Genomic DNA, 20,260 nt, shown 5'->3' on the forward strand with positions numbered 1-20,260 from the left:
TAAGAAATATAATCACAGATGCTATTTTCTCGTATATTTCAGCAAAAGATCCATCGAAATTGATTAAAATGATTTATATGCATGCTAAAATTCAATACTAATTTAGTTTGTATAATTGTAATCTCTGTCGTTCAAATCCTAATTAACAAAATAACCAAGAAATCTACACAGTGGTGCAATCACCACCGCCGGCGACTAAACACGGTCGCCGCCGCCGCCGCCGCCGCCGCCGCCGCCGACCGCCCTCGTTCCGCTGTTTTCCACCACGGACAGCCGTGCGATCGCCGCACTGCCAGCCGCTATCAATCTGCTTTCCAATTCCTTACAAAGAGGAGTAACCACTTTCTCGCACCATTCTTCGAACCCATCGGCGGCGATCCACAGGTTACCCGCGACCAAGTCGATGGCCTCCTTGTCGATACTTATCGACCACCTCTCCCCCACTGCGGCCGCGAAGCTCTTCGATATCGCCTCCGTCGCGCGCCGCCTGATCGCCGCGAAGTCCACTGGCGTGAACACCACTGCGCCGTCGACGAGCTGCACCAGCTCGGGCATGAAGAGGGTCGAATCTTCATTGGCGCTGACGGCGAGTCGCCCCTTGCTGACGTTGCGCTCCACCGTCACGTTGCTGGACCCCTCGCTGGAGTCGGCCTCCGCCGCCGTCCCAAAGGCCAGGTTCAAGCACAGCGACAGATTGAGCAACCGCCGGCGCTCGACCGCGCGGAGGGCCTTCCCCTCGCATTGGATCAACGACTCGTAAGATCTCTTGAACTGTTCCGGAAGCCAATTCGAAGTCAGGACGAAGACCACGCTTCCCAAGCTGACTTCTTGCCCATACGAATCCACCATTGTCCCCTGTTCCATTGCCCTCTTTATGCTTCTCCTCACCATTAGATCATCTGTTCGATCAAATTCCTCAATGAGCACCACCGACGACGGGTTCTTTCGAATGGCCTCCACGAGGCGGTCCATCGACGTCCAGCCACGGAAGCGCACGGTGCACTCTCCTTCTTTCTCACAATCGGTGTCGCTGAGCTTGACGACGACCGGAGGAGCCCTGAACACCAGCTCCGATATCGCGGTGGCCATTTTTCGCTTGCCGATCTTGTCGGGCCCGAGATAAAGAAGCCAGGTATGGCCTCTCCTGTTACCTGGCTTGGGTCGCAGCAAGGCAATGGCGGTGGCGGAGGCCGCTTCCGGCTGCCAGCTGACCTTGTCCAGAAGGCACTTGTACAACTTCTTGAAGGTCTCGTCGTCGACTGCGTCGGCGAAACTAGTCTTCTGCTGGTTTAAGAACTCAACTTTCTTAGGCTCCTTCACTGATGTCTCAGGAAGTGAAGCAGCTGATGGGGGAGAAGGAACATTGGAGTGAAGCCGACAGCATACTTCTTGCCATTTCTTCAACAGCGTTTCTTTGGGAAGAAGATGATTGGTTGCCTTGGCAATGTCGTGGCTGTAGCTCTCCGCACACACTGCACACATTCCTGTTCTCGTTGAAGAGGGTAAAATCTCAGGAAATTGCTGCGTACCGATCCTGCAGATGTTAGGATTGTTGGATGAGATCTGAAGAGAAGAGCCTCTGAATCGAATAAAAATCTCACCTTGGTGAAATTTGGGAACTCTGAGCAATGTACACCGCCTGCAGATCCCAGTCGTCGTCCATCGTTGGGTGGTAGATTTGGCATCGGACGTATGTCGTGTATGTCGCCGTGCCAAGGAGCCAAACCTGGATACCGCCCTCGCGGAACGCCTTGAGAAGCCTCGCCATCTCCGCCACCGCCGCCCAGGCGGTTTCCCAGGCAGTCAGCTGCGCGTTGATCCACGATGAAGTCGTCGTCGGTGGCCGGTCGAGACTCTCCACCAGGCACTTGAGGTCTCCGATATCAACCACCACGCCGCCGATGGCATGAAGCTGGATGATGTTGCCCAGCTCTCCTATCTTTGCAACGATCCAGGATTTGTTGCCGGAGATTGTGGCGGTGTATAATTCTTTGGCAAAGGAGACAACTTTGGCGGTGTGGAGCGGCGGCGGGGCGAGGCCAGACTCGATTGTTTGGATCACCGCCTTCGTGACTGCCTGTGGATCTAAGTCGCCGACGACGATTGGGTTTCGTTTCTTGAAACTTGATAGTGTGCTCATCACCCGCTTCATCTCCTCGGTTCGCTGTTGCTCGCCGTCGCCAGCGCCGGCTGCGCCGCTTCCGTTGGGGAGTCGGGGGGTCTCAGAGAGGTGTGCTGGGACGGATGGAACAGGGGAGACGGGGGAAGTGGTCGTGGTAAGGAGTCGGACGGGGACGGCGGTGATGGTGGACGAGGTGGAGGTGGAGGAGTAGTTGGAGGAAGAAGAGGAAAGCGATTGCTCGACGACGGCCTTGACGGCGGCGGACGAGAAGCCGGCGTCCCACATGACGCGGCTAACCTGGGGATCCTCAAGAATCGAGATGATGAGCTGCTTGATCTCCACCCTGACGGCAAGAAGTGGCGCCGCCAGCTGCTGCGGGTGCTCGGGCCACCCGCGACGTTGGCTGGCCTGCGCACCCTCAAGCGCCGCCTTCAGCGAGTTCGACAGCGGCGAATGGGCGGAGGCCTGACCACCGTCAGAGGGCAGGCGGTCGAGGGCGATTGAGAAACAGAGCTCGAGGGCGCGGCACCCATCGGCTTTGGAGTCGGGCTGGCAGCTCAAGCAGTACTGCCGGAGGAGGCCTGAAGGGTCGGCGAAGAGGGTCGCAGCGACGTGTAACGGCGTGGTCTGCCCGTGCTTCCGCTGCGCCGCCTTGGCGGCGGAGCGGGCCAGCACGCTCACCACCTCTAGCGACCACATCTGCTCCAATGCTCATCTGCGCCGCCCTCGTCCTCTCTTCCCACCGGCGAAAGTCTCACCTTCAACAGCTAAATCCTCCAGCGAATTCCTATAATCGATCGAAAAATCTCTCCTTTAATAGACTAGCGAAACAAACAGCAAGAAAACTGATCAAATCCCGGCCGCAACAAGAAAAAGAACGTGAAGAAGAAGTAGGAAAAGATCCTGTATCTTTCTCTTCAAGGAAGAGAGACAAGACAACAAATGGTCGAACAGAAACTTCTTCTTCTTCTCTTTTCTATTCCAGTAACCAAGAACAAGAATAATAGTTTCAAATCTTCCTCGTCAAATCTTTACACTTTTCTTCTCGATATGTTATTGCATGCAGTGCTTTTTCCTATTATTTAATTTATTCTACATGCATATTCACTTGATCCGTTGCTCGTACTTATTTTAATCGGGTATTTTAATTAATTTTGGGATGATGATCTTATTCCATATTTCCCTATCAAATAAATTTAAAAATAATACATTTTATTTCTTATCACCACACCGTTATAATACAACACCATACCAAACGCTATGGGCGATCCATCTCTCATACTTGAACATGTTTAACACGGTAAATAATTTTTAATTCCTTAATAATTTCTCGGTAATTTCTCAAATGGCACAGTTAAAATTTTCGAATGCTCAAACATCATACTTAGGGGTGTTTGGTTGGGGGTTATCATTGATAACCTTGGTTATCTGTCCAAGGTTATAGTTGATAATCTTGTTTGGTTTAGGTTATGATTGATTCCCAAGTAATACAACATTACCGCCACATCAGCAAATAGGTTATAATCCGGTAATGTGATTACCTTGGCAGGCTAAGGTTTTCTACGATTCCTGAGGTTAACGAAATTTTTTCTATGATACCCTCCGATTTTAAAACTAAGTCAATTAAAAGGTACTATCAAATCTAATTAAAATCAAATTATTTAATTCAATACATTTTAATTTAAATATTTATAAATTAAAAAATAATTTATTTTAAATTTAAAAATAAAATTAATGAATTATTTTATTAAAATAATTATTTTAATAAATTATTTTATTAAAAAATATTTTTTTAATTTAAAAAAAATAAAATTAACAAATTATATTTATTAATTTAATAAATTATTTTATTAAAATAATTATATTTACTGAATTATTTTATTAAAATAAAATTATCATATTATCTTTATTAATTTAATAAATTATTTTATTAAAATAATCATTTTAATAAATTATTTTATTAAAAGAAATATAAATTTATTTTAAATTTATAAATATATAATTAAGGAATTATATTTATTAATTTAATGAATTATATTAAAATAATTATTTTATTAATATATATATACATTTATTTTAAAATTTAAAAAATAAAATTAACAAATTATATTTATTATTTTAATGAATTTTTTATTAAAATAAGATTAACAAATTATACTTATTAATTTAATGAATTATATTAAAATATAATTGAATGAAGGGTAATATAGTAAATATAAAACTGGTTATGTTTTATTCCTTCCAAATAAATAAAATAAACCAAACAACATTAGGTTATGTTTTATGCTCCATAACCTTGGTTATGTGATTACCTGGTAATCACATAACCAAGATTATATATCATAACTTAAACCAAACGCACCCTTAGGTTTCGTTCTTTCTAAAAAGCACATCTAATTTCTAATTTATTTTCTCATCAATAGTTGATTTTTTTTTCTTTTACATAGAATATCTTTCCTCTTCAAGTAAATTAAATTTTAATTTAAAATTTTAATAAATAATTCTTTAAAATTTATTTATTTATATTTTTTATTTTATTATAAATATAGAAAAAGATTATTAAAAATTAATAAATTACTAAATTAAATTAAATAAAAAATTACTTTTCTATTGATTTTAAAAATTAATAGCTTTAAATATCAATATTGCCATGATGCTAATTAGTTTTTTAAAACTAGCACTATAACTTAAACATGCTAGTGTTAGTTTTCAAAAATCATCATCGCCATAATGTTGATTTTTAAAAACCAATATCATATCTTTAATACCAACATCGTCGTGGTGCTAGTGTTTAAAAATCAATACCACAACTTATACACTAGCATTCTTATATTATTAATTTTTAAAACTAGCACCACAACTTAAATACTAGGATTATTAAGGTATTGATTTTTTAAAAATAATAAAGAAGAAAATATTTGGACTCCGAAGCATTGCAGAAATCATTAGAGTTAGAATGAATACAATCGAAACTCTGTAGGTCTATCAATATATTTTAATCAAAATTCATTAATATGTTTTAATTGAAATTCATTAATGGAACTAGGGGATTTGAATTTTTAAAAATTGGCATATAATGAAAGAGGTTAGTATAATAAAAGTATTTATGCTGTCCATATGACATCTTTATGATAAATTATGTATATGTATCAATTGTATTAAAATCATAAATTTTGAAAATTTTTTGATCACTGTTGTTAATTATTTAAAATTGATATTTTTTGGCAAATATAAACTTTGAGATATTTCAGAAATCTATATCATTTGAAATGGATCCAATCGAAGTTGTTTAAGTCAATCAATAAATTTTGACAAAAACTCATTGATAAACCTATGGTTTTTGAAATTTTAAAATTTTTACTATAAGATGAAAGATGTGAATACGTAGAAGGTATATATGAAATTAATGTCAAGTTGTTCTGACATCCCTATGATAAATTATGGATATATGTCAAATGTCTATTTTAGAAAATCATAACTTTTGATTTGGATATCAAAATAGAACGTTCTAAATATCAAATCGAAACTCGTTCAAAAATCTATATTTATTATCGGATAAAACCCATAATAACCCAATTTTGAGCTCAAAAATATTGTTTAAAATCTTTTTGGATACTCTGAATAATTTTGTCATTGTTTAAGCAATTGGTACATAAACTTATCATAAAGTATAGATGTCAAAATCATACATATACATAATAAATTTTTTCATTGCATTACCTTTTTTCATTACATGCTAATTTTTTAAAAATTCAAATTTCTTAGATATTTCAGTCAAACTCATTAAAAGACTTAAAGAGCTTCGATTAGATCTATTTCATATGCTACAAGTTTTTTAAGTATCCTGGAATATATATGTGCCTAAAGATATCAATTTGAAGTTATTAACAGTTGTGATTAGGGGCAATTAGCATATGCATATAAATTAATAAATTTAATCAAAATACATCAATAGATTTAAATAAGTTCTGATTGAATCCATTTTGATCTATTTTAGCTCTGAAGTTTTTATAATATTTCAAAGTCCAAATATGCCTTTATTTACTATTTTTTAAAAAATATAACATCACAACTGTCTTAATGTTTAAGTTATGGTGTTGATTATTAAATACCAGTACCAAACGATATTGATATTTAAATTGTGGTGTTGATTTTATATTTTATTTTTTATTAATAAATCTAGTTCTCATTATTAATTTTATTTTTTATAATTAGATATTAAAAATAGAACATATTTAAAAATAAAAAAATATTTTTACTTTTTTATTAATCTTCTTTTATATTTTTAATTTTTTTTATTAAAGTTTTAAATTTAAATATGTCTTTTAGCGTTCAAAAACTTTAGCCGCGCCTCCCAGTTCTTTCTTTGTTTTTTTTTAAATTTAAAACAAACTGAAATTTATTATATGCTTTTTTAAAAATATTATGAGTAAATATAAATTTTTCGTCCTCTACTATGAAATTATTAATTAAAATAAAATATATACATGCTAAAATTTAATACTAGTTTAGTTTGTATAATTGTACTCTCTGTCGTCGTTAATATCCTAATTAACAAAATTAATCCACAATTTTCAAGTCAACACACCGCCGGCAACTAAACACGGTCGCCGCCGCCGGCCGCCGACCGCCCTCGTTTCGCTGTTTTCCACCACGATTAGCCGGGCGATCGCCGCCCTGCCTGCAGCCACTATCAATCTGCCTTTCAATTCCTTACAAAGAGGAGTAAGCACTTTCTCGCACCATTCTTCGAACCCACCGGCGGCGATCCACAGAACACCCACGACCAGGTCGATAGCCTCCTCGTCGATCTTTACGGACCACTTCTCCTCCACTGCGGCCGCGAAGCTCTTCGATATGGCCTCCGCTGCGCGCTGCCTGATCGGCGCGAAGTCCACTGGGCCCCTTCGTCGCCGAATCGCCCATTCGGCTCCTGTGTCGCCGAATCATTCATTCGGCTCCTGTGTCGCTGAATCGCTCATTCCGTCCCTTCGTCGTCGAATCGCCCATTGGCCCCTTCGTCGCCGAATCGCCCATTCGGCTCTCGCGCAGCCGAATCGCCCATTCGGCCTCTTCATCTCTGAATCGCCCATTCAGCCCCCTCGTAGCTGAATCGCCCATTCAGTCCGCTCCATGACCGAATAGCCCTTTCGTCCTCTTGTCCTCCTTTTTCTTTAGACTACACCCCCATTCGGCTGTAGCACCGAATGGGGGCATCCGACACCCGAACCATCGCAGAGACTCTCGCCCTCGCTGCGCATACCTCTTACCAAGCTAAATCAAACCGAATAGACGAAGCGCTTACAGTGCCCTGACATATCCCATCATGACCTCTGACAAGCCCACACCCCTATTAATTATCGCCATTCTTCTGACATCTGCACATACCATGACAAGATGGCCCCTTTCTCACGATGTGATAAGGAATTCGATTGTTCCTGACACCTCATTAATCGTGATGGGACATTCCTTAAATGATGACGTGACAGGTATACACGCTTATCTCAACTTAAAACGACCACTCCCTCCTCATTAGGTATCTTCTTCAACCTCTACTCTCTTTTACGCCTAAGCTCTTTCTCCATCGCTCATCTTCTTTCTCCTCCTCTTGTTTCTAACTTGAGCGTCCGAGTGATTGCGCCAGGGCACCCTCTGGCCTTCCTATTTACGTTTGTTGTGTTCGCAGGTCCAAAAGATCCTGACAATCCCGTCGCACCCAGCTCATCCTCCTGTGCCACACCTACGGCGAGGAAAGTCCGATGACGTGTCCAGACGTACTTCTCAACCGGAACAGTCGTCGATCGAACAGAAACGATTTTCATTTTCAAGAAGAAGACTTCCAAATATTCCTCATAAAATCTATCATCATCCCTCAAATTAATTATTTGACTGCCTTAATCGATCAATTAATTAAAAATAAAGCTACTTGTCACAATAAATTCCCGTCACAAATTTATGATGGAAATCTACACCGTTTGATTTTAAAGTTAAGATTAAATCTAGACCGTAAATTGAATGGGTGATTGCGATGACATGGATTTAATTTTCTATTTTAAAATCGAACGGTCCAGATTCTCGTCACAAATTTGTGACAGAAATCTGTTGTGACAAGGATTACCTCTCAGCACTTAATTGACTTTGACTCACTGCAAATGAATTTATTATGCGTTGACTTTGTGCTTCATTTGTGGTCAAATTTTGTATAAGAACACATATGAAAAATTGTTCCATGGATTTTCATAAACTTATTTACTTCTTCTAAGAAAGATTGTTAATTAATTATTGATGATTATTAGTACTCCTTAATTAGGGACAAAGAAGAAGCTTATGAACAGCAGTATTCATCTTGATAAACAAACTTAGAATTTTGTCACTGTCTGAAATTCTTGATTCAAATGGGGACATCATCTTCAACTCGATGTAGGCTTTGCTTGATTGTTGATTTGTGAACCAGTTTGGCTAGACTGGTTCGACCATTTATCGATCTTTGATTAGGTCTTAACTCCAAAATTCAGTAGCTCAACCTACATATTTCTAATGGTTGATCTGTTGGTTCCACTGCAAATTGGGAGGGAGTAAAAGCCCTCTTATCAAAAAGCTTACTCAAAGGAACAATAGTATACTGTCATGCCTAATAACTTCCGAATTGCGATATCGGTTTGAAGTTAGACACTATTTTAGTACTTAAGGATACAATCCTACAAGCCTATAGAACAAATCATGTCCCAAGTAACTATCTCATAATCATAGATGCATCAAATGTTACTTGTTCAATACTAATAGAGTCACATTTTGTTTAAATCGAATCAAATCAAATCAAATTTAGTTTAATCCTTGAACCGAATTGACGCCTTTACTTTCACTCACTCGATGATACTCGATAAATATAAGAGGAGAAGATCTTCTTAATTTTGTATATTATTTTGGTAATGTTAGTTTTAGAGACATGTTAAAATTTTGTTATTGAGTCAATATTCTATGCAAACAACCCTTAAAAATTAAAAATTTAAAATTCTGCATTTTATAATTATAATATTTTAAATTATGAGAGTTAAAATGGAAAATGTAGTTATTGATTGTGAAGCGAAAGCAGAGGCCATGGAAGACGAAGATGGCGGTGATGTAATGGAGGGGCTCACAAGGCAGGGAAAGAGAAGCGCTCATGGCTTTCCAGTAAAGAAGAGATACCATCCATCTCCCACATGTAGCTGTCGTTGCCCCAATCATGGAGACATGCTTGCGTTGTTGGTTCAGTCTCTCCGCGACAATCCACGGCGGAAAAGAGCTTAAAATTTCGATTTTTTCTCTCACGCAGGTAGAGGGCTTTGGTGCTGGTATTTTAATCCGTTTCGGATTATTTGACCGCGTTTGATCCGTGATCGCCTCGTTTCATCCTCTAAAACCATCAAAACCGCTGTTTTTTTTCCTGCTATTTTGAAGTTGTCCTTGGCGATCTTGATTCGGATGTGTGGACTTTTCTGGTTTTGAGATGCCTCTTTACAGTCTGGCTACCGATCGATCGGCAGTTTTGGGAAGTCGATGTCAGTAATTGTGGTGAGCAATGCGAATCACGATTGGCGCCTCTTGTCTCCTGGTGGAAAAGAGGATTAAAGAACGGAACTTTTCCGGTTCTTGGGATTCTCCATTGTTTTGGCTCTGAACTAGCTCTCGGGCCCTTGTTTTTGTGCTTTGGACACGTGCTTGCTGCTTTTGGCCTCCTCTCTGGTAGTGATGAGGCTGTTCTGAAAGTGATAGCTGAGTACTTCCTGCTTCCTCTTTCTAGTCCTCTACCTTGTAATTTCTAGTCCTCAGCTGTCGATTTTTTTGGAAAAACGATCACTCCTCTAGTTCCTTAAAAGGGGCAAATTGCAGCAAAATCATATCAATAGGGGAAAGACAAGGTAGCCTTGTGGTATTAGAGTTGTTCTAGATGTGATACCTGTTCGAATCCCATTCTTGGTTTTATGATTCCTACTCATCTGTTCTTGGGAAACAATATCATCATGACTTCTTCTTCGGAGGCAAATGCCAAGTTTGGATCATTTTTGTGGATCACACATTATGGAGTCTGCAGCATAAGCACCTCTAGCTGTTCAATATAAACAGTTGGAAGCTTAAAGCTGACAATTGGAGTTGAAATAGTTTTTGGGTGTTTCGTCAACTATTTAGAGTTGACTAGCATGGGAATCTTAAGCATAGTTAGGGATTCCATTGGTTGCTCGGCCTCTGGAGAGCGATTGGTTATGGCTGCAAGAGAAGGGGATCTTGAGGAAACCAAGGCTCTTCTTGAATACAATCCTCGCCTTGCTAGGTACTCAACCTTTGGCGTGAGAATTGCTCCACTGCATCACTCTGCATCCCATGGTCATCATGAGGTGATTGATTTTCTCAACACATTTTCTTAAATATGATCTTCTGAAATATATGCTTTGTTCTTTGACCAGAGATAAGTTTAAACAAAATCATTAAACCAAGGTGCTCATTTTGTGGTTCCACCTGCAGGTAGTTTCTGTTCTTGTTGAGTCTGGGGCCAATATAAACCTTCGGAATTCTAGTAGGCAGGTGAGGGTTTTCTTCACATTGTTTGTTTGCCTGTTACTTGAATACTAATCATCTTTCTTCTTACTAAAACTTTGTAGCCTAATAGGTATTTGGTCTTAGAGTCATGAATGATAAGATTCACATGTACATCCTTAGATTTATTTTGTGGTAGATAACAATATAGCAGTAAATTGGTATGGCGCTTAACACTTTCTGTTGTTAAAGATCTGATGTAACAAGCGCTCGTTCAGAAGATTAAACTTGTAGAAAAGGGCTCAACTTCTAGACATATAATTGAACATCTCCCTCATGGTCAATCTGGACTAAGCTTGAACAGCAAAAGGGTGAAAACCACAGACCCAAATTTATGAATGTGCCATTGATCTAAGTAAACAAGGATTGATGGTAGAAGAAAAATGAAGGACCTGTTATGATTCAAACTCACGGGGAATGCTATGATACCATGCTGGCAAGCCACTTATCCAAAAAGCTAACATATTGGAGGTTAAATAGTGTTATAGTTTACAAGTGAAGGTATGATGCAAACCAAAGGACTTTGACAACAACTTCCAATGTCCAAAATGCTTAAGCCGTCAGGAGTTCCAGATTTAGGTTTTGTTTTTGGACAATGACTTCATATAAAAATTCAATTGCTGTGGTGTTTGAATCAATCTTAGGATTGCTTGTGATTAAATCATTGTTGAGAAGGATGTGAGTGCAACTCATTGTCATTAAGGGATTTGTATCTAGCATATTAGGACCAATATCATTACTTTGTAAATCACCACTGAAGAATATTCAGCGACATACCAAACAAGGGAATATCAGATTACCGTTGGTTGAATCGCTATCTTGATTTTTAGTTGATTCTAAATTACCATGATGACCCAACCAATTAAGCATCTCTTCAAATAACGAATAAAATCGGTCTAAATGCATTTTGATGTCTTAGCAGACACCTTTGATGTTAGCTTGTCTGCATGGGCACTGGGAAGTTGTGCAGATTCTAATGCTTTTCAAAGCCAATGTAAGATCCTTCTGTGGATAATACTTGCATGTGACATTCCATTTGAATCGTATCTTTTGGCTAAATTTAATATGCCTTTTAGATACACAAAAGAGATTATCTAAGTGGTGGTACTGCTCTTCACTTTGCTGCTCTAAATGGTCATACTCGCTGTATCCGCCTTCTTCTTGTTGATTATATTCCCAGCATACCTGATTTTTGGAGTGTCATGAGGGGAAGATTTGCCAAGAAAGATTCACTTCCTTGCTTTGATGAGGTGTATGTTGAATTCTCATGTGCATTACATTAATCTTTTTGCAACTATTAAAAATTTATATCTACTTTCTTCCTTGTTTTTCTTTAGTGATTTGTGTAAGGTCGTTAATAGACGTGCAGACGGAGGCATCACCGCACTTCATTTGGCAGCGTTAAATGGGCATCCAGAGACTGTCCGGTTACTTCTTGACTTAGGAGCTTGTGTTTCAGAGGTCACAGTGAACGACGGTGCTACCATAGATCTGATAGGTGTTCAAACTTAGTTGTTTAGTTGATTTTCTTGTTCATGTCTCCCGTCTCATCAAGTCCAAATAAACTTAGATGTTTTTCCTTGTGGCAGGAGCCGGTAGCACACCTCTTCATTATGCTGCTTGTGGGGGAAATGCAGTATGTTGTCAGGTATGCCTATTCATCGAAAATGCTATTCTTCAGTTGCTTGCTCGCTATATGCTAACTGTCAATCTCATTCAAGAAACATCAAAATTTAGGTTCTAATTGCGAGAGGAGCTAGCTTGGCAGCCAAAAATGATAATGGGTAAGAGTTTTCTTTATCAACCTCAAGTCTTGCCTCACATCAGAAACGGCACATGTTTTGTTGTGAATTGTAGTTGATGAATTATGACAAAAGAAATTTACAATTATAACAGTAATGCCAAATTATCGGTTTTCGGTTATCTCATTAATTGACTGTCATTTGAATTAGATACTACCACTACACCGAAGTAAAAGTTGCTTTCATGGAAATTGTTTATACCTCTAAGATCATATGGACATGGAGAAAGACCAAATTTGAACTCTTATGTTTCCTTTTTATCTTCAAGTTTTGTTTATCGATGTTTAACCATGTTTTGTGATAATATCTTCTAATGTTTATGGTTGAATGCTTTCTACACATGCTGTGACAGTTGGACACCTTTGATGGTAGCTCGTTCGTGGCACAAGAACTGGCTCGAGAGTATTTTACGAAAAGAAACAGAAGATCAAATAGCTGTTCTTCCTTCAAAATATCTATCTCTGCCACTTATGAGCATTGTCAAGATTGCTCGGTAAATTGACTGAAAATTTCTTTTTCTTACATTCTTTTCTCTAGATTATTTAGAACCAACTTGCTGTTTGAGTTATGAATGAGAACTATATGATCATCTTTTTTTCCCCCTCGAATGCTACACAGAGAATGCGGCTGGAGAAATGTAAAACATGGATCGACTTGTGGCGATCCTTGTGCCATTTGCTTGGAATCAAAATGCACAGTAGCTGCTGAAGGTATACAATTTTCAAAATGAATGTGAAATATAGCTATTACCATCACTAGCATCCTAGAATTACTTTACCAAAAGCCAATTATGTAAAACATGTGATAACAAAGATGCTTTATATGATTAAACACAGGTCATCAGGTTAATACATCAGTTTTGTTCATTTAAGCGAATTGTGATGCCAACGGCAAATTACTTTAATCTGAACTTACAAAAGGCGCACTTGAATCTTGCAGGGTGTCACCATGAATTCTGCACCAATTGTGCACTGTATCTTTCTTCAACTGACAACACCTCTGAAGTGCAAGGCCCTCCTGGATCAATACCATGTCCTCTCTGCCGACTCGCTATTGTCTCGTTCATCAAGCTGCCAGATGCTAACATGATGAAGGCCCTGGTGACAGCAAGTTCATCGACATCTCTATTTACTGCATGCTCGATGATTACCTCGAAACCTGACACCAAGAATGATACACAGGCAACCAAATCAGACATCAAATACAAGCGAAGCAAGCAACATTCTGTTGCAATCACTCGGTTTTCATAACTCCATGAACAATATGAGGTGGCTGCATTATGAATCAAAGCAATTCTTGGAGGAGACTGATGATGTCTGTAGATATCTGTAAGAACATTTTACAAGCTCTCTTTTCTCTGTTTGACTTGGAAAATTTCTGTTTATCGTTCCTTTCCTTCATTTCTGTCAACTTCGAGTTATGAATGGGAGTTTGCTGCATTGTTAGTAGTATTAGATAATGATTCAAATTGATAGATTGTGAATGCATACCATGATTCATCTTCACATTGTTTTCTCAATGTGTTTTTAAGAGCACTTTGTCCTAACAGAGCATCGTCCACATTAGCACCGAAGACCATCCAAACGCCACAATCTTTCAGGTTTCCATCAACCGAAGTGCCTCCTGTACTCAAGTTTTTGCTTACACTGAACAAACCCTACTAACTGCCCTTTACAAAGAATCACATTAGTGATAAGTGCTTCAAAGTACTGACTTGCCCAGAGATCAACTTAGCTGATAAAGATAGGATTAGATTAAGAGAGCGAAGCGATAGCTTCGAAATCACAGTTCGATATCTCAAGCACAATAATAAAGAGAAGGGCTTTGGGAAACACTAGATCTCATAGAATTGACCATCAGAGTGTAAAACTGAAATATTTGTGATAACAGAAAGAAAAAAAATCCAGTTAGCATTGTTCATTTTCAGTAGAATATAATCTTATATACAAGTATAGCCAAATAAAAGGTAATTCTTTAATTTTAGTTAAAAAAATGATAAAATGGTCATGATTTTATATCTTATAGAGACAAGACAACTAACTATAAAAATATCCAGTTTACTCTTCATCTGAATCAAGAGCAAGAGAGTTGGCTAGACACTCGACGAGTGAGAGACTTCTTTTCAGTTGATGAGAACAACTTCCATGAATTTTATCACTATCGGATGTTCTTGGAAGTATGTTTGCAGATGAATCCTGGGGGGAAAAGGATTTAAAAGTACTAAAATTTCCACAATGTCCAACAAAAGCTCAAGTATGTTCAAAATTGAGTTTATCAGAGAACTAGTTCACCTTCACTTGAAAAGAATCCCATATTGCTTCCATGATCATAATTTCCTCAAGATTTACTCGAAGGTTATCGTTCCTGCATGAAATGATACAATCAATCGATATATGTTTACTATCAAAATTCATGCACAGATGAAGTAACATACTGTCACAAAAAATTCAATCAACTTCCATTTGGTTCCAATTGAGTTAATAATGATCATGCTAGAAGAATTCACTGACCCGCTATTATGATCTTGGCGAGAGCAACTGCGACTGAGATGATTCTCCTGTATCAGAGAGCGACCAAGATCAGACATTTCCTTAGCATGTGTTGCTCCTGCAATGGATGAAAAACATTCAGTATCCTTTGACCAGAAAAACAAGATCTACAAACATTACAGTTTTAAAGGAAATTAGAGTTCTAGGGGATTGGAATCTGACCCGAGGGCATAACTTTCTCCATATTTTGAGATTCACACTGCATCTTTAGTTTCGCCTTGATAACCTTTTGCTCTTCCTATAAGACAGACAACCACAATCACATAGTTCTATTCAGGAGATTATAAGCTCAACCTGAGCACTGAGAACAGCCACTTTTTCCTGGATTGCATGATGCATGACCTATTTAAAAGAAAAACATACAGCTTTTTCTTGGGACTTCTCTTCCTCAGTTCTAGCACCGCGATATTCAACTGCATAGTAGGAAGCCTTGCAGAACGGGCATCTTCGATTGTTAAGTACTCTCTTAGAAGTCATCAACTAAAAGTGAAAAAAAAATCAATTTTTTACTAGATCAGAATAAAGAAAGATCTAATGGTCATATTAGAGGCGAAGAGACATCCCTTGATGGCAATCAAAATCGGGGGTATCGAATGGATTGTTGATTGAGCAAAGAACTACCTGCCAGTTTTCAAGAATAGAACTAACACTATTCCTTCCTGAAAGAGCTCCAAAAATTCATTTGTCATAGATGTTTATCATTAGCAACAAACCAGAAACAACTACAGATACACTCTGTATATAGTTTTCCTTTTCAGAATAGCATTTTACGATTTCATCAATTAATATCACAAGAACTAAGAGTACAATCAGACCAGTAAGTTGTGGAGGTAACTACCATGATTGCGTAATATGCAATGAGATAGAAGTAGAAAGACAATCGAATAAAGAAAGAGAGACAGAGCTTAATGGAGATATAGATCACATAGGATACTGAACAGGATGATCCGCAACAGAAGGCTTCATCTGCAGGAAACACTCTGCGATTCACATTAAAGAAACAACTAAGCTTTCCATGAAATGGCATCAGAAACCAACAACAAACGATTGAGCACCCTAACCAGTGCAAATGCATTTGGAGCAGCACCGGGATTGATTCAAGCTGGGAAAGTACTGTTCGCAAAGAAAAGGATCAAAATTTTCTCATCGAGATCCACAAAAAACAAAAAAGATTCAATGTTTGGGAGCGATAGGGCAAGCAAGGGTTACGAGGAAGCAGATCGGGCATTCCTCTAGGTCGTCGCGGAGACAGGGTTCGTCGAGGGCGTCGAAGCAAGGGGCGAGCTTTCGGGCGAGAATGAGCTTCCGGAGCTTGTTGTAGTCCACGTCGTCCGGCTGTCGGACGAGGCGCTGCGGCCGCGTGAGGCGATCCTCGACCGGCCGCCGCCGCGCGCCGCCGCCGATCCTGTTCCCCATCCGTCGGCCCCCCTTCGCTCTCCACAAGCGACGGATCGAATTATCAGAGCTCGGGAGGCGAAAAAGAGGAAGCTTTTTTGAACGGCGAAGCGGGCGAAGCAAGCAAAGTGGCAGTGGTGGTCGGAGCGGCGAATGAAGTGAAGCGGAAGACAGCATCAATGCTGGCTACGATGCCTATAATTACGAAATTGCCACTATCACGAGATAGTTCACTTTGGAGGGAAGAAATCAAATTAGTTGGGCCGGAAAGGCCCAATTCAAATGTAAGTCTCTTGATGTATATCAATTGGGCCGGAAAAGCCCAAATTCATGAATCCTTTCGAACATTTTCAATCCCATTGAACCTAGCCTCCAATGAGCCCGATGGCGACTCTTTGAGCTCGTAAGTAGTATTGCACTGACAAGCCAACTTCTGTAGTTCTTTCCACTACTGTAAAGTTGCTCGAACTCCGAATTAGATACTTCAACTATGGATCCTTGTTCAGTAAGTTTGTCTTGCAATAACCAACTCAACTATGCTTCGGAGGCAATCATGGATCCCTGAATGCTGCCTACGGTGCCTATAATTACGAAATTGCCACTATCTCAAGATAGTTCACTTTGGAGGGAAGAAATCAAATTAGTTGGGCAAGAAAGGCCTAGCCTCCAAAGAGCCCGATGGGCGACTCTTTGAGCTCGTAAGCACTATTGTACTCACAAGCCGACCCTTCCATAGTTCTTTCCATTATTGTAGAGTTGTTTGAATTTCAAGTTAGATATTTCAATAGTAAATCTCTCAACATAACTTTTTTTTTCTACATTGAGGATCGAATCATGGTGCTCTAAATTTCCTTCAAGTCATCTTCCCATAAAAATGAACTACACATTAACTAATCGAATATCTTTTTGGCGGCTTCTCTCTTCAAGTAAACAACAAACAAACAAGTCCTTGTCTAAGAAAACACACCCAATCATTCATCATCGGATTGCTTCCTTTGTTGGTTAACCTTTTTTTTTTCCTCTCCATTTTATTTATTTTTATAATCCACACCATAAATAAAAAAATAAATAAATGATGGTGAGAAAATTCAAAGTTGTTGTCCTTTTAGTCGACATGACTTATTATTTTTTTTTAAAAAAATATTACTCACAATTATTTAATTTTTATGCTTTAGGATGCATGCCAAGGCACTCTCTCCATTACAAAACATATATTCTTCTACGTGAATAACAAATATCATATTTGTTCTTATCTTTTGCTTGCGTGGAATCAAAGCTTCCAATTCATTCATCTCCTTGCACGATTTAATTGTTCAAAATATGTTTTTTCTTCTTCTTGGAGGAATTCTAAATCATATGAAAATTAGTTGGGATATCACTTTCTTTCCTTACCTCATTAGTTTCTTGGAGGAATTCTAAATCATATTATTTTCTTTTGATAACTAAGCTAGAGAGACCTCTTTATAATATAATTAAATGCACTAAAAACATGATTAGCTACTAAAATTCTATGGCTTGTTGAACCAAAAGACTTAGGGGGTGTTTGGTTTTAAGTTGTATTTTTTCAACGGAAAGTTGGGGTTGAAAATATGTAAATGTATAGTTGGGGTTGAGAAAAGGTTGAGAAAATGTAAATGTAAATGGAGTGTTTGGTGAATATGAGGTTGAGTTGTATTTTGGATGCCCATTTACTTATTTATCCTTATTAAATACTCAAAAAAATTCTTATATATTTTTTACAAGGGTAGATGTGTAATTTAAACTTTTAGGTTGGCAAAAAGGATCTCCATAGGTCCTTTTTGCCAACCCCTAATTTCAGGTTACCCCAACCCCATATGTACATTTACCATCTAAATCCAAACACCCACTATTTGTCCATTGCACAAATTTCAAGATCTCAATGGAACATATACATATGGAGAACCTAAAACCAAACACCCCCTTAATTATTAATCCAAATTAAGAGTCAACAAGCAACACTAGTCCATCATTCATGGAATCAAATAAAGCCACTTTTTCTATCCATTAAAAATAAAAGATTAGCCGTTGTTTCCTTTAGTAAATGCTATACTTACTCCCTAATCCTTATCCATTATAAGCGATGGTTTATCATTGTCCCTTTAATAAATGCCATATTTGGCCCCTAATTTAAGGGATTAAGTTAATCAATTTTGCTTATCCATTTTATCCAAAAATAAAAATTAGGAAAAAAAAAGTTGTTGTCGATTAAAAAAGAGTAAACGGTAACGGGTTCCGCCACGTGGCGTCGAAGCAGCCGTCGAAAGCGGATGAGACGATTCTTTTCGCCGAATATGACGTGGCGAGTTTGTTATATTTGGAAAAGATAAGACCGGCCCGAAGATTGATCTACCCACGTCGATGGTGGGCCTGCTTGGAGCGGAGGGTCCACAAATGATGTGAGGAGGTAGACTTTGGGTAGCCTTGGTGAAGTGGGTGTTTGTAATGGCTGGGAGAGGATAAGGATGAAGAGTCAGCGCGGCGGGCAACGTTCCCCGCTGCCCGCTCTATATAAGCTACTGGGAGCGGTGGGCTTCTTCCTTCCGTCATTGCTTGTGCGATCTTGATCGGAGAAGAGAAAGGTCGGGTTTTGATCCTGTTTTAGCTGTGTTTTTTGTTTTTGGGCGATCGAGTGATGGCTATGGCGACGGGAATGCTTCGATCCGCGTCGGCGTCCCCGATCGGGGGTCGGATCGAAAGGCGGAGCCGAGGGGGAAGACGGCGCGCCGGCGAGGTGCGGTGCGCCGCTTCGATGTCCGGGAGCTTGGCGATGCAGTACAGGACGTTGAGGATTCAGCCCGGCGCGTCGGAGAACGAGGTCAAGAAGGCTTTCCGGCAGCTCGCGCTTCAGGTAGCTTAGACTGCACAAATTTTGGCTCTTGGATTCACCGTTTCTTCGGATAGAAAGATTAGATTGATTGGGGTTTGCGTTTCTATCTTATGATCGAACTGTTCTTCTTGGAGTTTGCGGCGTTGATTGGGATTTACTGACTTTCTTGCTGTATTGCTGGTGCTTTTGGGGATTTAGGGTTCCGATTCGTTCGTTTTTGAATACAATCCTTTTGAAATATTGAATTCTGGTCTCGATGATTGAGGCCTTTCGAAGTCTGGTAACCCTGTTCTTACTGTAATCGGTTACCACTCTGATTTTCCTTTTCCAAACAAAAAAAAACAATTTTTTTACAATCTCTTGCGAGCTTCTTCAATTCTGGTCTATTATTGACGAGGGCAACATCTCTCTTTGCATTTGACGATGCAGTATCATCCCGACGTTTGTAAGGAGAGTAATTGCAGTGTCCAGTTCCAACAAATCTACGAAGCTTATGATGTAAGTAGCCGCCATCATTCACCCAATTCTTTTCAATGATAAATTCAAGATTACCCTCATCTCTAATCAGTCTCTTTGTTGTATTGTATTGTACCAGATTTTAATGACCAAGTTTATCCAAGGCGAGGAAGATCAAACGCCGCAAACAAAGAAACCAAACAAGAGGGATTACGACGGGCTGGACGAGCCATTTAGGGGAAAGCACGATCCAAGTTGGGATCTGTGGGAGGAATGGATGGGCTGGGAAGGAGCAGGAATTAGAGACTACTCTTCCCACATTAATCCATACATTTAAATCTTCGCCTCCAATTGATCTCCAGTGAAAAAAAAGAGCTTCTTTTTATTTTATTTTATGTTTTTAGTAAATAATTAATAATGTACAAATGGTCTCTTCCCAAGCTACAAACAGCTTGGGAGTGAAGCTGCAGCCTTATTTTCAGAAGCTGATAGATGTCTTTCGTATCATATTCAA

The 20,260-nt window shown here is 39.2% G+C and overlaps 4 protein-coding genes across 6 annotated transcripts; 2 read left to right on the forward strand and 2 right to left on the reverse strand.

Moving 5' to 3' along the window:
• Positions 1-195: 195 nt before the first annotated feature.
• LOC141837443 (protein SMAX1-LIKE 2-like) lies at positions 196-7,243 on the reverse strand. Its single transcript, XM_074724846.1, has 4 exons — positions 7,129-7,243; positions 6,751-7,055; positions 1,602-2,824; positions 196-1,534 (listed from the first exon to the last, which is right to left on the reverse strand). The coding sequence occupies exons 1-4, from the start codon at positions 7,241-7,243 to the stop codon at positions 196-198; spliced, it is 2,982 nt and encodes a 993-aa protein (XP_074580947.1).
• Positions 7,244-9,277: 2,034 nt separating this feature from the next.
• On the forward strand, positions 9,278-13,920 carry LOC141838972 (putative E3 ubiquitin-protein ligase XBOS35). 3 transcript variants are annotated; one of them, XM_074726608.1, is made up of 10 exons: positions 9,278-10,497; positions 10,625-10,684; positions 11,619-11,690; positions 11,773-11,948; positions 12,034-12,194; positions 12,286-12,344; positions 12,434-12,480; positions 12,851-12,991; positions 13,117-13,208; positions 13,438-13,920. In XM_074726608.1, the coding sequence occupies exons 1-10, from the start codon at positions 10,303-10,305 to the stop codon at positions 13,746-13,748; spliced, it is 1,314 nt and encodes a 437-aa protein (XP_074582709.1). In that variant the 5' UTR covers positions 9,278-10,302; the 3' UTR covers positions 13,749-13,920. The 3 variants fall into 3 exon arrangements, with proteins under 3 accessions (XP_074582709.1, XP_074582710.1, XP_074582711.1); XM_074726609.1 differs by having other exon boundaries at positions 12,058-12,194; XM_074726610.1 differs by lacking the exon at positions 11,619-11,690.
• A 635-nt stretch (positions 13,921-14,555) lies between these two features.
• LOC141837715 (E3 ubiquitin-protein ligase GW2-like) lies at positions 14,556-16,463 on the reverse strand. Its single transcript, XM_074725091.1, has 8 exons — positions 16,257-16,463; positions 16,109-16,160; positions 15,982-16,027; positions 15,411-15,492; positions 15,206-15,285; positions 15,009-15,122; positions 14,790-14,862; positions 14,556-14,693 (listed from the first exon to the last, which is right to left on the reverse strand). The coding sequence occupies exons 1-8, from the start codon at positions 16,461-16,463 to the stop codon at positions 14,556-14,558; spliced, it is 792 nt and encodes a 263-aa protein (XP_074581192.1).
• Positions 16,464-19,016: 2,553 nt separating this feature from the next.
• Positions 19,017-20,233, forward strand: LOC141840252 (chaperone protein dnaJ 8, chloroplastic-like). Its single transcript, XM_074728182.1, has 3 exons — positions 19,017-19,311; positions 19,720-19,788; positions 19,886-20,233. The coding sequence occupies exons 1-3, from the start codon at positions 19,096-19,098 to the stop codon at positions 20,081-20,083; spliced, it is 483 nt and encodes a 160-aa protein (XP_074584283.1). The 5' UTR covers positions 19,017-19,095; the 3' UTR covers positions 20,084-20,233.
• Positions 20,234-20,260: the final 27 nt, after the last annotated feature.

The sequence above is a fragment of the Curcuma longa genome, chromosome 11 (genome assembly GCF_044706935.1).
Source record: "Curcuma longa cultivar G26 ecotype Majalengka, Jawa Barat chromosome 11, ITB_CL_G26_1.1, whole genome shotgun sequence".
NCBI classification, from domain to species: Eukaryota; Viridiplantae; Streptophyta; class Magnoliopsida; order Zingiberales; family Zingiberaceae; genus Curcuma; species Curcuma longa.

What these genes read in the sequence shown, in the direction of transcription:
- LOC141840252 (XM_074728182.1), top strand. Translation starts at nt 19,096, where the DNA reads ATGGCTATGGCGACGGGAATGCTTCGATCCGCGTCGGCGTCCCCGATC. An exon ending in TCCGGCAGCTCGCGCTTCAG is followed by an intron (nt 19,312 to 19,719) that starts GTAGCTTAGACT and finishes TTGACGATGCAG; the next exon opens with TATCATCCCGACGTTTGTAA. An exon ending in AAATCTACGAAGCTTATGAT is followed by an intron (nt 19,789 to 19,885) that starts GTAAGTAGCCGC and finishes GTATTGTACCAG; the next exon opens with ATTTTAATGACCAAGTTTAT.
- LOC141837443 (XM_074724846.1), bottom strand. Translation starts at nt 7,243, where the DNA reads ATGGGCGATTCAGCTACGAGGGGGCTGAATGGGCGATTCAGAGATGAA. An exon ending in AAAACAGCGAAACGAGGGCG is followed by an intron (nt 2,825 to 6,750) that starts GTCGGCGGCCGG and finishes TGAGCATTGGAG; the next exon opens with CAGATGTGGTCGCTAGAGGT. An exon ending in AGTTCCCAAATTTCACCAAG is followed by an intron (nt 1,535 to 1,601) that starts GTGAGATTTTTA and finishes TAACATCTGCAG; the next exon opens with GATCGGTACGCAGCAATTTC.
- LOC141838972 (XM_074726608.1), top strand. Translation starts at nt 10,303, where the DNA reads ATGGGAATCTTAAGCATAGTTAGGGATTCCATTGGTTGCTCGGCCTCT. An exon ending in AGCATTGTCAAGATTGCTCG is followed by an intron (nt 12,992 to 13,116) that starts GTAAATTGACTG and finishes AATGCTACACAG; the next exon opens with AGAATGCGGCTGGAGAAATG. An exon ending in ATGCACAGTAGCTGCTGAAG is followed by an intron (nt 13,209 to 13,437) that starts GTATACAATTTT and finishes TGAATCTTGCAG; the next exon opens with GGTGTCACCATGAATTCTGC.
- LOC141837715 (XM_074725091.1), bottom strand. Translation starts at nt 16,463, where the DNA reads ATGGGGAACAGGATCGGCGGCGGCGCGCGGCGGCGGCCGGTCGAGGAT. An exon ending in AATGCCCGATCTGCTTCCTC is followed by an intron (nt 16,161 to 16,256) that starts GTAACCCTTGCT and finishes CTTTGCGAACAG; the next exon opens with TACTTTCCCAGCTTGAATCA. An exon ending in AAAGTTATGCCCTCGGGTCA is followed by an intron (nt 15,123 to 15,205) that starts GATTCCAATCCC and finishes GGATACTGAATG; the next exon opens with TTTTTCATCCATTGCAGGAG.